General features: G+C 40.4%; 1 protein-coding gene across 1 annotated transcript in view; it reads left to right on the plus strand.

The window, feature by feature from the left end:
- Positions 1–17912, plus strand: part of RAPGEF2 (Rap guanine nucleotide exchange factor 2) — a 197514-nt gene that overhangs the window by 95058 nt on the left and 84544 nt on the right. Inside the window, exons 13-17 of the mRNA XM_078677004.1 lie at positions 8132–8343; positions 9739–9862; positions 12529–12552; positions 13821–14044; positions 16512–16691. Coding sequence (XP_078533130.1) covers positions 8132–8343; positions 9739–9862; positions 12529–12552; positions 13821–14044; positions 16512–16691 — 764 coding nt within the window. The remainder of the gene's footprint in view (positions 1–8131; positions 8344–9738; positions 9863–12528; positions 12553–13820; positions 14045–16511; positions 16692–17912) is intronic.

Raw genomic sequence — 17912 nt, forward strand, 5'->3', positions numbered from 1 at the left:
TCCTTCCTTGGATTCTAACACTGCTGAGGCAACCCATCTGATGTATCTTTCTTGCGTGTAATTCTCCAAGTCCATGTCCCCTCCTCCTCCTCCTCCTCTAAATTGGTTGTAGAAAGAAAACAAGCAGCGCTGTTGCTTGGAGACCTGGAAGCATCTCCACAGTCAACTTCTAGCTTATTCCTATAGTAAATTTTTGTGATCAACTTTTGCTCTTCCCTCTACTTAAATCCCATATGGTATTATGATTCCCAGTGAATTGTTATGAGTGTCTTAAGAAAGCTAGCAAATCTCACCCTGAACGATCGAAAAATGTTGCTTTGGGATTATTTCAAGACCATTTTCTAGAATTAGTGATGTTTTTAAGGGAACGCTGTGTTACCCATTAAGGCAGTAATTGGATTGTAAATCATCCGAGCATTTCCTGTGAAATGTGTAATAAATCTGCAATTTAGACTAGTTTTCACTGTAAAATTATCATGCAGACATCTTAAGTTTCCATGTTTAACTTGTATGATGTTTGCGTCTGGGGTGCTTGTTATGATTAAAGTTCATATTGTGCACCTTGAGTCTGGCCTGTAACAGCTACAGTATTCAGATACTGATATCTTGCCACGAGTCCTCGGTTTAGGATTACAGCGACTCTGCTTTTTAAGAGCTTTTGCCAGGGATACTCAATTGCGATCCACTGATCTGCTGTGCTAAACCAGCAGCGGTGTCCTCACATAGTTATTATGATAAACCTGAATCCTATCCTATCCCATCTATCTTCAACTTGGTCTTCAGCGGTGTGAAGCTGATTCAGCGTCTAGCCAAATATCATTAATGCATTCTGTTTCTCTCCACAGCTGCTCAGTTTTCAGAATGTTTTGTATTTGTATTAGCCTCCAGGCCAGTAGGGTCATGGTGGGAAACTCTGATGCACACAGAATTTTATTAAGATGGGCACGTCATGGAAAGAAAAAAAAAGAAATCCACTAAAGCACAAATTTTGAGGATTCCTTAGAAATGTCATTAAGGACGTGGAAGTGCAGGATCAGAGCAAAACTGAGACAAACGGTTGTGTTCTAAGCACAATAGTTGCATACAAAGGTGTGGCAGCATTTTTTCTACTTAAATTTAAATTAGCACCTAGTGGAAAGTGGCTGGTGCATAATTTCCTCCTGTTACCATTGAGCGCGTGTCCATGAACATAAGATATTAGTCTCTGCTGGCATTCCTCTTCAGTGAACACATTCTTTCTTTCCACTATTGGGGGGCGGGTACACGTATTCGTGTGCTTACGCTATGATGCTTTTCCTTCCGGAAGTGACAGTCAGGCCCTTTCACACACACAATATCCTCCGCCTCTCTTAGACACCAATCTAGAAATAATAACCTCAGCCTCTGCTGCTTAGATGACTAATGTTCCATCTTTGTTAAGTGATATCAAAGGTCACTTCCTTGAATTTGTCATACAGCCGTCATGGTTATGATTACCAGCTGTTGCAAAAGAGAGGCAATACATCCTGTATTGCGCTGGTTTGTGGTACACTGAGGTGATGCATTCTACAGTTCACTTTTAACACTAGCATCATACAATCTACTGTTCCTTTAGGTTTGTAATAAAGTAGCTCTCTGGTTATCAAGAGCTGCTGTCCTTGGAACCTATGTTAATCCTGGCCACAGAGCTTGGCTCAAGATTGTGTGATTCTGGGCAAATCATGTAATCTCCTTATGCCTAAATGTATCGAATGTATTTTTGCAATCCCCACTTGATGTACACAATCTTGTATATCATCTCCCAACCCCACCCTCCAACTATGTTATGGACGGCGCTCTGTTGCTTACTAGCTAAGTTTGTGCTATTTAAATACTAATGCATATATCTGCAAAGGATAATGTATCAATGATACCCATAGTCTATCCTCTGTACCATGCTACTGTGGTGGCATAACTTCTGGAAATGTTCATGGTAATTCCTGCATTCATTTTTGTGTTGAGGCTGAGTGAGCTCTAATCACAATCTGTAGATATTCATAGGTTCCAATGACAGCAGCTCTTGATAACCAGATAACCAGAGAGCTACTTCATTACAAACCTACAGGTATGGTAGATTGTATGATACTAGTGTTAAAAATGAACTGTAGAATGCATCACCTCAGTGTACCACAAACTGAACACTCGCTTCACTTTAAGAATTCAAGTGAAGAACCTGAGAGGTGCCCTACCGACTGAGAATTAAGGCATGTTTATCTTCTGTTCTAATCCTCTCTGCGAAGACCTGTGGGGCTGGGGTGAATCCCTTAACCTAGAACGCATCTCCCCTTGGAGATTAAGTGCTCAGGTTTCCTGCATTTACACCAGACCCGTCATCACAGTCCTGCCTGTGCCAGCTCTAGTTAGCTCTCCTCGTCTTCCTTGGATAGTTCAGGATCGTTCTCGAAAGCATGCTGGCTCATAGCACTGCTTTTGCCGGAGGAGAGAAGTGCCTTTTGGTGCTCTCACTGATAACCAGAGAGAAAGCACTCTAAAATGCTTAGAGCCATAGTGAAGTATGTGCCTGATAGCGGTCTCTCTTAACATGTCTATCCTAAAACACACTGCATAACGGGGGAGGCAGAAGAGTTGAAGTCCTCTATATCATCTCAAATTGAATACAAATTGATAGCAGTACAGATCTAGCCTACGTATGAGGCTAATTGGATTCTTAACATCCATTCTTTTTTTTTTGGGCATCCCTGCTGGGAAGCACGAGAGGGCTGCGAGAGGTCAAGCCCACCCAGATGCATTCTCATCCTGGATGAAGAACTCCATTAAGAAGCAGGTCGCATAGGTTATGTGGGTGAGAGCCCTGAGATCCTAAGTATCCGATTACTTTTGGCTCATAAGTAGGCTATATATTGATATCAAAAGATATTCTCAGACACCCACTACCAACTGCCTGAGGTGTGCGTGTGCGCCGCCACCCCAACTGTCAGCAGCCATTCTACATATACTTAAAATCTTTGATGGCAATCTAGAGTCTGCTGTTAGGGCTTTTCACTAATAAATGTAAAGGACTGATGCGTAGGATTGAGGCCACATGAGTCCCAAAGTACGGGGGCCTTAGGCAAATAAAGGAAAGCCTCACAGGACAAAATTCTAAGTCAAAACCATTACGGTTTATCCAAAACTTAAGAATCAATACAAAAGCCAAACAGTATTTGATTAGCCAGATTCAAATCCGCAGCAAATAATGCATAAACATAAAGCCAATTGCGAGAGGTCAAAACACAAGGAAATTAACCAGAATCAAAATTTAGTTCAGCAAAGAATTGCCATAGATCTATTCAGTGTGTAGGTCAAGGGAGAGTCTAAATAGAAGTCAGTAAGAGGATCGATATGAAGTCTGGCCCTTAGAAAAGATGCAAAGATCTAAGTGCAAATCGGAAAACAGTCCAACTTGGAAAAGTGCTCATTATGAAAGGTGGGGAAAGTCTAATTATTAATTTGCAAGCAGGCTAATGTGGAGTCTGCCTTGAAGAAAGTAAGCAAAAAGTCTGGCACACATCCTAAATAGGGCACATTTTATAGGTTTTAGTAAGGGGAAAAACCACACACTCGACAGTCTGTGAAATGAAGCAGTAATGAAACAACCAATGGCTTTTCATAAAAACATGATACATAAAGAAGTAACTTTTGGGGGACACTCAACAGTAGTACATTTACAAATGAAATAAAGCATTCAGCAGGCCTAGGTAAAAGCCCTTTATTATTTCAACATATGAGAACCTCCCAACATGGTTTCCTAATAAGACACAGAAGTAAATTCATTTTATTCAGTACAAGAAAATAGCACTATAAATTGAATCCCATTTCGTCTTTTTTCGGAAAAGGAAAACACAGATGAGAAATTTGAACTTGGGAAACTTCTTCATGCAATTTTAAAAGCCACATTTTCTTTAGCAACTTTAAAATGAAAATCTCTGCAAGCAGGCCGAAGTCTTGTAATTTAAATTTGCAGCCTAGTTATGCTAACTTAAACACATTTAAATAAATGTTGTTTTCTATTTATTAAAAACAAGTTCACACTTGAATGTCTTTGATCTAGAAACTCACATGCTAAGGGCTGTTACCACTTTCTGAAACTCTCTTATTGAACTCAAGTTGACCCCACGAACTGGTCCATCTGTAGAATCTCACCTCGTAAGATTATATCTTCCTAATACATAACCTCCCAAAATGACATTAGCTTGTTTATTCTGTGTGTTTGCCTTATTCACTGAAGTCTTATGATTATTATGATCACACGAGTAACTTTTTTTTACTTGTACAGTGCTTATATACTTTAGAGTGAAGACAAGCAATAAAAAAACCTTTAAAATAAATAAAAGTACAGTCAGAACTGCCTGTAAGGTGGCCATGTATCAGGTCAATACTTAAAAAACAGCCCTTTTTCACACATCCTGGTAGCACTGCAGTGACAATGGCGAGCAAAGTCAGCTGTTGAATTAATTTCCGCTCCATTGGTCGGCAATAGGATGCAATCTCATGAGTAGCAAAATATTGTAGATAGCATGTGTAGGGCGTATCCCGGCACCCGAGCAAGTTCCATGAGCCCCAAAAAATATACCGAGTTTTTTTATTTCTTTTTGTATTGTGTGGGACCCTAAAAGCACATTGTTGTTTTTTCTTTTCTTTTCTTTTTTTTAAATTCTTTTTTATAACATCCTAAAGGCCATGTCTGAGAGCTTACAACTAGGGTTGCCACCTGGATGGTTTTCAACCGGTACCACCGGTATTTTAATTTCCCGACTGGTACAAAAATAAGCAAAAATCACCTAAAGGTGATATTTTTAACCCATATCTGTGCATACTTCAAACAGCAAATAGAAGCGGAAAGCACTTTAAATGTGTTCCACAGCCTCATTAACGATCCCTGACTAATACTTAAAGTAAACTAAGGTAGGAAAGTTATGTTACTAATGAGTACATACAATTTAGTTTAAAGTTGTATTTAGTGTCAGTTCCCAGTCTTTGCAGACTTTTAAAACAACTACAAATGGCCTGTGTTTTTGTCTTGAAATTATGGCAAACCTACTTAGAACCGACCATCACAGAGAGCTTAAACCGTACAAGATTACCAACAACTGAATAGGTATTGATTCAATGTGTGAGAAGAAGGAAAGATTAAAACTCCGAGCCCAGTGGGCCGATTTGAATAGAGTTCTATTGAATACTGGAGACTGGTGCGCTTTAGTTTAAAAGTTAGCAATTGTGGACTTTGCACGTATTTTAGGGAGTTGTAGTGGCAGATAACACGTGACATAATCAGTAAACGTCTGTAAGCAGAAGAGCACGCAGTGTCGCACATGAACATACATGCCAACATTTTAGAGCATGCAATTGGAAGATTTTTAAAAGAATTGTCGGGAGAATGTATTTTCCCCACTGACATTGTACCAGACGCAGTCTGCCTGATTCAGGTCTATTGGTATGTATGGTGACAGACAATCAGCATTTAATTTTTGGCAGTTTAATAACTTAGCGCGAACAAACATAGGGTTCTGAACTCTGTTTTTGTTTGTGCTATGTAAAACTGCTGAAAATAAAATGTTGAAGCCTGTTGCATGCTCTAATCTCCCCCTCCAAGAATTAAGGACAAGGAGGTACTTCTTGGAGGAGTAGATTGGAGCGTGTATGACAGACATAAACACTTTGGGGCAGATTTATTATTCTTTCACTCAGCACAATGCAGCAAGCCACCTTGCTGTGCTACGTGATAGATAGAGAAAGGGCGTGAATGCGCTGTATATTTACCAATATATGCCGCATTCCTGTCCTTTCCTAATGCTGGCGTACTCTTGGCTGCCTAGCGCCAAGCTGGCACCCCTGCGTCGTGTTGCAAGGGTGCCTGTGTAGTAGGCAGGATTGTTTTTGCGCACGAAGGGGCACCTTCTTGCACAAAAGCAATCCCCTGAGGCTCTGTCCTCTTTTTATGTCCTCTGCAAAATGCAGCTCACTTAGAAAGAGGAGACAACGAGGAGAATTAAAGATAGAGAGGCATACCATTTTGACACATTGCCAGGTATATCACTAATTGTAAATTTGGGAATGCGACAAAATGTATGAGTGGAAGTGTGGGAACACCCATGTTCCACCCATGGAACGCCTCCCTGACGCAGATTAACACAAGGCAGCGATTTGCGCTGCCTTGTGTAACTCTAGATTTATCAAGCTAGGAAGGGACATGCAAGTGGCCTTGTATTGTTTGAGAAATCTGCAACACCTTTATAAGTATGCAGTGGCGGCCGGCACAGGTAAGAGCGGTGAGGCGGGAGTCGAGAAAGTCGACACATGATGGGAGAAGTAAAATTACATTTAAAAAACCACTTATGCCGAGCGCAAGGTAAGTGGTTTTATTTATTCTTTATTTTACTTCTCCCGTCGTATGTCGATTGACCCAGCCCGGCCCCCACGTGTGCCGGGTGACACTGTAAATATGGGCATTTATTGTTGGCAGTTTTACAAAACTCCGAATCGGTGTTCTGCATGCTGGGATCGGGAGACTAGCCTTGAAATCGGTAGTACCCTGCCTGAATCTGGAGGGTTGGCATGTATGCATGAAGTGGGTGGACTATCTGCCAACCTCGTAAATCGCTCGATTATTCTGGAAATCTCTCTTTTTGCATTTTATATAGTGCGAACTCGATCCGAGTATTGGAGCGCTTTACCTATGCAATAGTTAGATTACACGAGGTCACATTTGTTTTTGGTGGGCAGAGCAGGTTGCGTGATTTATCCAGAATCACAGGGTGTTGACCCACCCTGATACTCGAACTTGGTACCGAAGTAGGCAGCTCTGCCGTAAGGGCACATCCTCTCCTCTCACAGGCAGCAATTAGAAAACTGCGCAATTCACCTCCTGGTATTGTGTCTCGGCGCGTTGTCTGTTTGAAAGCCCTATTTAAATTTAGATTTGTTTTATAGCGTTGACTTGTTTTCCCTTTTGTTAAAGTTTTAGTAAGTAGTGTGTGATTTTTGTTTTTACTTGCTGCTCTGTCTCCCTCGTGTGGCGAATCGTAGAACTACTTTGCAATATCCAGCTACTTTTATTAAATGACGCAAAACTAGATATCATTTATTGCAAGCGAGATTACGAAGCTCCTTTCTGAATAGCGAAACATATAGAATTGTAAATGGTTACTTAAGAATAAACGAGGATGTTTTTCGCACAGGTATACACAGCTTCTATGATTTCTATCTGTAATCTTAACTCACCCTACACATTTAGTAAATGGCTTTAAGTATTTTGGAATTGTTAACACACATAAAGTAGAACGGCGCTTGTTATTAAGAAAGCTGCGTTTATTTGGAACAACGTTCACAGTTTCTCAGAGGAGTTTTTTTGTTCAGTCATTACGCGCTATATAAATTAAGAAATGCCTTTGGTTTTGCTTTTCCTGTTAGGTAAGTGAAGCTTGGCTTCATGTTACGCCAACCGTGAAAGTCGAGATTTGTTTTCTGTAGCTGTGACGTAATTACAGAGAATAACCAGATTTTGAGACTCCTGTTCTTGTAGCAGGGTACTGTGGTACCGTTGTGCATTGTGATGAGGGCACAAGTCCTAAAAAAAGAAGTGGGGGGACGCTGACATCACGACAGGAAGTGACGTCACAGAAGGTGGCTTGCAGTCAGTTGCAGTTTATAGTTATCGATCTCCCGGTAAAATAAGTGTTTGGGTTTACACTGAATGTTGATTTTAAGCTATTCTGTGAGTCAGTTGAAGACGATCCCCTGGACGGACATGTAAAAACTAGGAAGGCAATTTGGAGAAATTTAGAAATGTTGGCTGAGGTCTTGGGGACTAACTACTGCCATTTTGAAGCTTTGAGGGTAGGTGTCATGTAGGATAGGTGACCTAAAGCTCAATAATGAGCTGGTAAAGTATGAGAGGCCAGGCGTGTTCACATTATGGGGGAAAACCGGTATTAACTGACTGAAGGAGGGTGAGTTCCATGACCAAGAGCTGTCTGATGGCAAGGGAGCTTGTTGAGGGTGGAGTTGAAAGTTTGACATACATTAGTTGGGGAAAAGTGTAGCACAATTATTATTTGCAGTGTGGGGTGCAAAGGAATACATTTCTTCTCTCATCCTTTTTTTCTCTTTCCAGCGGTCTCAATCTGGCTCCGGTGGCGAGACTTCGGGCGACATGGGAAAAACTTCCCAGCAAATACGAGAAGCTTTTCCAAGATCTGCAGGACCTGTTTGACCCATCGAGGAACATGGCAAAATATCGGAATGTCCTCAATAGCCAAAACCTGCAGCCTCCCATCATTCCTCTCTTCCCTGTGATCAAGAAGGATCTCACTTTCCTGCATGAAGGTGAGCCCCAGTGCCACCTTACACTCTGTGCCCTACCTGTTCTAGGTAGCAAACCCTGCAAAGTTTAAATGGAGATCATAACGCACAGATTCTCTTGGAGCCCTAGATGGTCGTCACAGTCCAGTGCTCGAGGAAATACACCAGTGTTTTTCATATCAGTAGGGAATATGCATGAGTCCTGCTTGAAATGTAATATACATTGTTAATATATTTAGTTTTAGGTAACCGTCCTCTACAGGTAGGATTCGCCAAGGTATTGGAAATGTAATGATAGCCAATGATCAATCCATCATAATGACAATATCGGTTTTGTAAGGGAGTTCTCACCAAGTAAAGTACGGGTGAACCCTGTGTTGAGCCTCTTCTGTACTGTGCCTGCTTTTTTGGGAAGCTGGACGATAACAGATTTATGCTCTCCTAATCCGGCTGCTCTAGGAAACACTAGATGCACGTGTGCACATTCAAGAATGCAAACTTAGGAAGTGAGTAGCCGTTTTTTTATTTTTTATTTTTTTAAAGGTGAACCAATATTCACTATTAATGTGCAGTATTTGCTGTATATTAGCGTCAGTTGTGCTTTTCTTTTTTATATCAAATGTATTAATTTGTACTACACGTATTGCATAAACATGTTTGAGGACACAAATTCATTTATAAAAAAAAAAAAACAATTGTTATAAAATATTTCAGGAGTAACACGGCTGGAATTAATCGAAGTTGGTCGAACCATAGTAGAAACACACACAAAAGAGGAAATGGTGAAAGCAAGATGAAATAAAAAGTGGAATGCAATGCAAGCACCCTTTCAGAATGGCTTTATTTTTTATCTGGTGCAGTGTTTTGTTTACCCTAGTTTTAAGATCTCATTCCAAGTCACAAGCCTTGGATGCGAGGCATTAGAAATCGACGATGACAGATAGTTTTGTGTAGTCCGCATTTCAAAACTGAAACAAACACGGAAGAAATGCAATCCTTAATTTGCCTCCACCACACTTCCAACTTGTGGATATTTCTGTGACTCTGCTCTACAAGTCCATCTTCAAACTTGCACCCCAGAGAACAGAAAATCACTACAAATCCCAAACGTATTCTTGTAATTGTGCTGGTCCAAGAAGCTCCCAGGAGCTTTTTGCAACCTCGCTGCTTTTCTCATGACTACTTTGTGGCTGAAGCTTCTGCTTCGAATGCTTTTGCTGCTGAATTCTGAAAGTTAACTTCTCGAGTTAGTGTTGCATCGACCCCACCAGATGTTGCTCTGCATGAGGGTGACTTATTTGGATCTTGAAGGGTTAATTACATCCAAATCCCATTGACCTGCTATAGTGAACAGTTTGGTGGGTCGTAATGCTCCGCTGATTCCACCAATTACATATGCCTTCTTTTATCTCCTCCCAGGTAATGACTCAAAAGTGGAGGGCTTGGTCAACTTTGAGAAGCTGCGAATGATTGCAAAAGAAATCCGCCATGTTGGCAGAATGGCTTCAGTGAACATGGATCCGGCTTTGATGTTCAGGACAAGGTATGTCATTAATAAAGAGAGGATTCAATGATAATTTGGCTATCTTGCGTGCACTTGTCTCACAAACTAAGATGTGTTTTTCTATTCAAGAGGCTAATATAATTTGTATGAAGTTCCAGGAGAAATCTATGTATATGAAAATAAGTGTGTGTGTGTGTGTGTGTGTGTGTGCGTGCGTGCGTGCGTGCATGTGTGTGTTCCAACACTCCATTTAAACCTTGGTGGATCGCGAAGAATGGAGCACGGACCACAGTTAGATGCAGGAAACCATTCTTTATTGACAGCTCATGAAGCCTCAGCAGCCGTGTGTGTGTGTGTGTGTATATATATATATATATATATATATATATATATCTCAATTGGTTCCACTCTTCCTGCTCCCAGCCGGTGAAGAGACAGAGTCACGGACACCAAATATTTGTGGAACTTCAGGTCTTTATTCCAACATCTATGATGCGTTTCGGATAACGATGTATCCTTGCTCACATGCGGAAACGCAGTCCGCTTACTATTTTAATACCCACAGTGCTCGTGAAGGTGAAATCTCTAAGGTCCTCCCATGTCATGTGATGCTCACAGACATGGAAGACATACTATTGAAGCGCTGTGCTCTTTCTTTGTTTATCTTTTCTATTGTGCGCACACACATACATTAATAAAATAAATATATTAATGACAATCTGGTCCAATAATTTAAAACAAACACGGTAATCCTTGTTTTCTTTAAAACATTATAAAGCGAATAATATCTGATTAAATGCAAGAGAAGATGATTGGCACCTGCAATAAAAAACGGCTCTTAGATATATGCTGGGTCTATCACTGTATTTTTAAAATATAAAATACATGACATGGTATAAATAGTTAAAATCCATTGGTTACATAGTGCTTAAAACAATAAATAGAACAAATCTAGTTAAATCTATTTAAAGATATATGCATGTGCAAAAAGGCAAAACACCCCACATAGCCGTGTGTTTCACATCTTGATTTATCTGAATAAATTCATGAATCTCAGTGCCAGGCATCGATGTAAACATATTTAGGACCTAATAAATATGTGCAAAATTTAGCAGAATGTAAACAATTAGATAGTACCCAATTCAACTTGGTATATGATGCTATGAAGTGCAATGTGCTGTATTTTTAAAGTGCTAAATATATGTGCAAAACAATTGTCCATCACCAATGTGTGTAAAAAAAATTATATATTCAGTTAAAAAACGGGTACGGTGTATTTTCAGCTGGGGAAAGATAAAACCGTTGTGGTTAAGTACATGAAAATATATTGCAATCATTACAGGAAGTTGTGGAAGTCTTCGGTATTGTTAAGGCCCCTTGGGTGTTTGCTGTCTAGTTCTTGGATCATCTTAGATTCAAGTTGCCTCAGTGATTGTTCCCTATTGCCCCGTCTTTGGAGGCTGGGGATTGCCGAGATTACAAAGTAACTCAGGCAATTGAGATTGTTGCCATGCACTGCTTTAAAATGCCTGGCTACCGGATATGCCGAATCGTTGTTGACAATGGCACGCAAGTGTTGTAAAATTCTGACATGCACCTGTAGTTATGTACTGCCCACATATCTGAGGCCACAGGTGCATGTCAGAACATATATGGCATACTCAACTTTGCAGTTGTAACTGCCTTTGATCCTATACTCATTGGGGCTGAAATGAGTCATATACTTGGTGGTGGTTATATCAAATCTGCAAGCTCGGCATGAGGAGCATTTGTAGAAACCCTGTCTTGGTTGTAGCCAAGTCATCTTTTTGGTAAGGGTTTCTGGGCTTTTTCTCACTATTTGCGTTCTCATGGAGATGCCTTTTCTAAAGGTAATGGTGGGGCAGTTGGATAGATCTGGTGCCAATATATATATATGAAAATACTAAACTTTGTAAGAACTGAAAGCGTGAATATGCTAATATTATCATCATCATCTAGCCTCACTCTGTGCCTGTAGTGCTCGTGTGTAGAGTTTAACCCTTAATAAAGAGAAAGGTTTGGGAGGAGAATCGTCAGCCCTCGTCCAACTCATCAACTGCCACTCAATCACTCTCAAACCAACCTCACTTTTGAATCTGCTGCCAGGGGCCATCCCACCACCAGCTCCATAACCACTAGTGCTTTTAACAGTATATTATGCATTAAATGTCAATCATCACATGGCAGGTTATAATCCTCTGTATGTTTTTAATAGATATCTGTTCAAAAGACCTGTTTTGAGGCGATTAAGTAAAAGCTTCAAAAATATGGTTCCCCATGCTTTCACTCCATTTTTTGTCACATACTTATCAAACCCTTTAATTGAAAGCACCACGTGATATTGTTAGAAGATTGTCTTATTTATATTTGTCGATAGGATGTTTTTGCCTCGCTTAACTCCCCAAATCCAGAAGTATGTATCTGCTGATTGTACGGTTGAAAGCAAGGGTGAAATGGACCTTTGTAATTTATGTACACAGATAGTTTGACTACATGCACTGAGTGGCGAAGGTCAGTTGTGTTGTTGCCAGTGTACCACTGTGGGTCATGGACTGGATGTGACAATGTGCACGCTTGTGCTACTGCTCGTCCTGCAGTCTGGGCCTGTCTCTCTGAGCTTGTGATCTCTCTCTCTCTGTCTCTTTCTATACCCATGCTTTACTCTCCACGGGTCTCACTTGCAGGAAGAAGAAATGGAGGAGCTTGGGGTAAGTGGCTGGTGAGAACACAGGCTCAGCCTCCGTGCCATTACCCCTCCACCACCCATTTGCATTGTTTCCCATTTGCTGACCTACCTTTCTGCTGCTGCTTCCCTTTGTTGTGCTGTATCCCTCCTACTGCTGCAGATTGTTAGAGTATTTCCAAAAGTACCTTTTGAATCCAAAAGTCCTGTGTGCATCTGAGGAGTCCTCATAGTAGAACAGTGACACAGGTTGAACATTTGTGATGAGCTTAGTGCCGCGAAGCACAGTGTCTAGTTATTGCTTCATTAAGGTCATTGCGCACTAGTGCACGTAGTTGTCCAATTTACTGTAATAATATTTAAACTTCATTGAAATGACTATCGCCTTCAATCAAATTCTGTAGTAACCTGCTCAAGATCAATGTTATCCATCGGGAGCATGCAATAATTGTGACTGAGCAATAAACTATCCATCAGTGTAAAGATAACAAAAATAGATGAGAAACCATTTCTACCTACAGAACTCCTGAGCTGGAAATTGTATGTTGCGTAGGGAGCGCAGCGCTTGTCATTCTTTGTAGATAGTGAGCCGTGCAGTATTTGTGAGACATTTTCAGCACCTAGTTTTCTACAGCTGAGCCTAACCTACTATTGACCAATCCTGTGACACCCCCCTCATTCCTAATAAGCCACCTGTCCGCATCTCCATATCCATACGTTTAAAACAGTGCATGCCTTTTGATGTTTCCTCATTAACAAATTGACCTATTTTACTTGCAAGAAAAAAATAACACTAAGAACAGGTTGGGGATTCTACTGGAGAGTGTCAAAAGATCTATCGGTTTTTGTTTGATTTTTGTAACATCTCCAGTGTTGTCCAGGATCATTTGAATACAGTTAATATGTATAGTAGATGTCAATGTTAGAAATCCAGTAACAATGAAAGTTGCAATGCGGTAGTGCCTTTTTTTCATTTTATATTATTTTTGTATCTACTTGCATGCAATTTTTTTTTGCCGCTCGCATTTGGTATATAAAGTGCACAAGAGCAATCACTGGAAAGCTCTAGTGTAAGGAAGTATTCCTGTATAGGTCCTTATAGACTAGAATCTTTATAAAGCGTAATAAATCGTAATAACAGTACTCTTTCTTGTTGTTTATTTTCGTCGCCCTTCCTATAGTTCAACAGTTCGAAACAAGGCCAACTTCAAGACATGGGGCGTTCTGCATATGTGTGCTGGTCTTTTTGGGCTGACCTACATCACTGCCTTGTTCTTTCTCCCCGCTTGTTAGGTCGCTTAGCCAGGGCAGCACAAACGCAGCAGTGCTCGATGTTGCTCAGACTGGTGGACATAAAAAACGGGTGCGCCGCAGCTCCTTCCTCAATGCAAAGAAGTTGTATGAAGATGCCCAAATGGCACGGAAGGTGAAGCAGTACTTATCCAACTTGGAACTTGAGATGGATGAAGAGAACTTGCAGACACTATCGTTGCAGTGTGAACAATCCACCAACACATGTGAGTTTTACTGTAGACTATCCAGTTAAAATGCAATACTTTTTGGTCTCTAACAAATGGAGAAAGTGTTTTTTTTTATATTGGACACCTACAACCACAGCACTGCAGGTGTACTGCCAAGGTTTCTCCTGAAAAGAGTATTCAGAATCGGAATCAATAATCTTTATTCGACACATGTCAACTTGACCATACAAGTATATAGTATAGAATTTTGTATAACATTATGACAAATACATAAATAGAACTCATCCAAACGTATCCGTTTTACAAAGATAAAATACAGATAAAATACATTAAAAACAAGTACATTAATCTGAAGGAGACTCATAAAAAAACAGGACAGGAGAGGCCTATGCATCACGCCCTAATCAAGACAACCCCGGTTATAAAGTGATCCTGAGAGCTTTTCTCGGGTTAGTTGCATACGCTAGGAAAGACGCTGTAACAAAACAAGACTTTATATCGTTCATTTCCATTAAGCTGTTTTATACGTAAATAAGCCTTCACTTAGCAAAAGGGCCATAGATACTTTTTTCTGCCTTCATGGTAGAACTTGCAGAAAATGGTTGTGTAAAGTAGATTGCAGCGTCTCATTATCACAGGGTAATATAGTGTCTTTTTATACCTACTTAGTTCCTGTAGGAAATACAGTCAAGTAATGAAAAATGGAGAGACGGAATCTTGTTAAAAGAAATCTATGGTATGAGTTATGAATCCAACCAAGATAAATCCGAGTTCTCTGGTGGGTAGAACAGGATAAATAAAGAGCGACTGTTGGTTGTGTCTCCTCTCCAGTATTAGAAATGAGCCTACTTTGTTATCTCTTGCGGAGACTTCCACAAATGTGTGACGTTGTCTCTGATATTTTGCTGTGACTTCCTAATCTTGGAAAGCACAAAATCTTACACATATGGTCCTGCGACGTGCAGTCCCTGATAATTTCCTGGGTTAATTTAGCTTCATTTTTTGACCATCTAGAATGTCAAAGTAACATTGGTGTCTGTTCTAGGATCTTCGCTATGGTTTGTAGACCTAATTTGAGGTGGAAAATGGTGCTTGATGGGACTGCTATCAGCCTTTCCAGAAATTCATCTTACGGTTTTTTTCAGGATTTTTTTGTCCCCCAAGAGTATTCATTATTTGACCTTCTCAACACAGCCTTTGCCAATGCAGCAATAATTCTTATCCCACTCTAATGACCTGAAGAAGTGAATAAACCCTTGTTATGGGCATTATTTCTACCCTATCAGTTTGTTTGACAGAGCTAGCAGAATGTACAACCACATACTACTTCGACAGTGGAGGTACTCTGCTCTTTGTCACACTGTCAGTAAAGATTAGGCTCTTAATCTTGTACTCATCGTCCTTCGATGCAGAATCAGAAGGATACATTGAGGCCAAGAATATGATGCTGTGGAAGGCAGGACTTGTCAATTAATACTTCGAGTACAGAAAATCAATTAATGTTACTTGCAAGAAGGTTTTTGGAAAATGTGCTAAAACTTTCTTTGTGGTCATTTCAGATACACACCCTTTTAAAGGACTATAATAACTAAGTGTACCATCTGAACCATATAGGTTTCCTTAACACCTTCCGCGCTAAGCTTTTTACCGCGCTGCGCTGAAGATTTGCAATTACCGCGTTACATGACGAGCTCAGCTCGTCATGAGCGTACGACAGGCGTACCTCATGACGAGCTGAGCTTGTCATGAGCGTGGAAGGGGTTAAAGACCGCTTCAGTGCCAATCTGAAGTCTTGGGTCTGTGGCTAAGTTAGTTGCTTAGGCTTCAAATACTCATGCCACACAACAGACAAATGTGTTTCAATCCTAGATCGAGGAGCAAAATAATGTTTCTAAAACCTTAGTAAGAATCTTTGAAATAATTTGTAATGCTGTGTCTTTAAAACCTGTTGCTTCAAGCACAGTGTTGATAGTTTGTTTCGCAAGCAGCACTTCAGTGGGTGTCAAGCTTCCAGTGAGTTGCTTTCTGGTACAATTGTTGTCCACTTTACTTTTTGCTAAGACAGCAACATAAGATTTTGATCTAAGTTTTTATTATCAAAGAAACTTCTGTATATGTGTGTTCACTCCCGGACAGCATCTTGGATGTATCAAGCAATTGTTTTGATACCTGTCTGACATTTAATAAGTCTCAGCGGCATGAGACGTGCTTTCCTAAGTTTCAGTTGATTCATGTCAGATTTTCAGTTGTGGCTGGTTCTAGGGTGACAAAAAGCAATGTGACCTCCACTGGCACCAATATCAGGCAGCCTCTGGTTGCCCTACTAGGGAAGAAAAATTAGCCGGTGCAGAAATGTCAGGGAGAGTGTCACACTACATCAGCTCTGCTTGTAATGCTAATGAGCCAACATGTACAACATGCTTTTACTGCCCAGAATAACATGTCATTCATATTTTGTAACATTTATTTTAACATTGATTTCCAATTTCTTCATCCTACGCAGTGCCTAAAAATTCATGTGACAAGCGATCTGGTAAACCCGAGACCTCTCCGGTGGCCCCCAGGGCAGGGACCCAGCAGAAGTTGCAGCAGCAAAGCAAAGTGAACCAGGCATTGCAAGTCCCAGCTGTATCGCTTTATCCCTCTAGAAAGAAAGTACCTGTGAAGGACCTGCCACCATTTGGTATGTTAATACAATCTATGTTGATTCACTTTGTATACAAACGATTTTCTGTGCCTGCCTCTGCAGTTTGATTGCAAGCTAATTCACACCACTGTGACTCAGTGTGTACACCACTGCCACCTGTCGTCTTTCCTCTCTCCCTCACTCTACCAGTTGTGACGTTATTCGCTACAGCTGTCAAAACACTTATTCTAAAAAACATGCACAAGTGTCAAATAAGTTGGTATGTTTCAGCGCGTCTAGCAAACACTAAGAGGCTGATTTAATTAATAAAAGGTAGATTTACTGTGTCTAATTTGTGCCATACGTTGCAGGTTGTGGGCACTGGGACTTACTTCTCAATATGAGACTTTGACGCAGATCTAGTGTGGAGGGGTCGTGAAAGATAGGAAGATGGTGAAAAGGGGAGAAAGCGGGAATGAAAAAGAATCCACAAGAGTGGAATAGAGACGGAGAGTGTAGAGTAGTGGAATAACAAGTCACAAGAGGGTACTGCTGCCGAGATGGGAGACAGTTTGCTGCCCCACAAAAATGGTCTATGTTAATGTTACACCATGAATGTTATAAACTAAATAAAATTCAACGTGTCCGAGCAGATATATTGTTTTTTTCCTCCCAAAATAATCATTTTAAACACAAAAGTCAAATCAAATATTAATGTCACTTAAAATGGCTAAACATCATAATATAGTTTGAGAAAAATGGTACAAATAATCTCAGTATAGCCTTATCTACTCTGCAAACATCACCATTGCTAAGCATTACACCACCATCACTAAACATCACAGATAGTTTGTGTATCACTAAGCATTACAGATCCTTGGTGCACGCCCATCCTTCTAGAGTTGATGTTTGGCTCACAGATGGTTATAGCATTACCTTTGATTTAGAATTACCTTTTGAAATCAAATATGCAGGAAACGAGTGGCCACAACACACCTAACTGCGTGCAGTTTCTTTTAAATATGGAATAAGAGGTTGTTTGTGAAGGCAAGAACTGAATATTTATATTTACATACAATTTCATTATAAAGTATCAACCAACAGTTGAAAATACAGCATAGCACAGTATCATCTGCAGAATATTCTGTTAATAATCTACAGGTTCAAATGAGTATGCTGTGCTTCTGCATGCTGTAATACCCTCCCTCAGATAAAAGTATTAGGTTCCAACACATAAATCAGTTCACTTCCCAGCTCCTCTGTCCCCTTCGTCTAACA

This window comes from Lissotriton helveticus, chromosome 2_1 (assembly GCF_964261635.1).
Source record: "Lissotriton helveticus chromosome 2_1, aLisHel1.1, whole genome shotgun sequence".
Taxonomy (NCBI): Eukaryota; Metazoa; Chordata; class Amphibia; order Caudata; family Salamandridae; genus Lissotriton; species Lissotriton helveticus.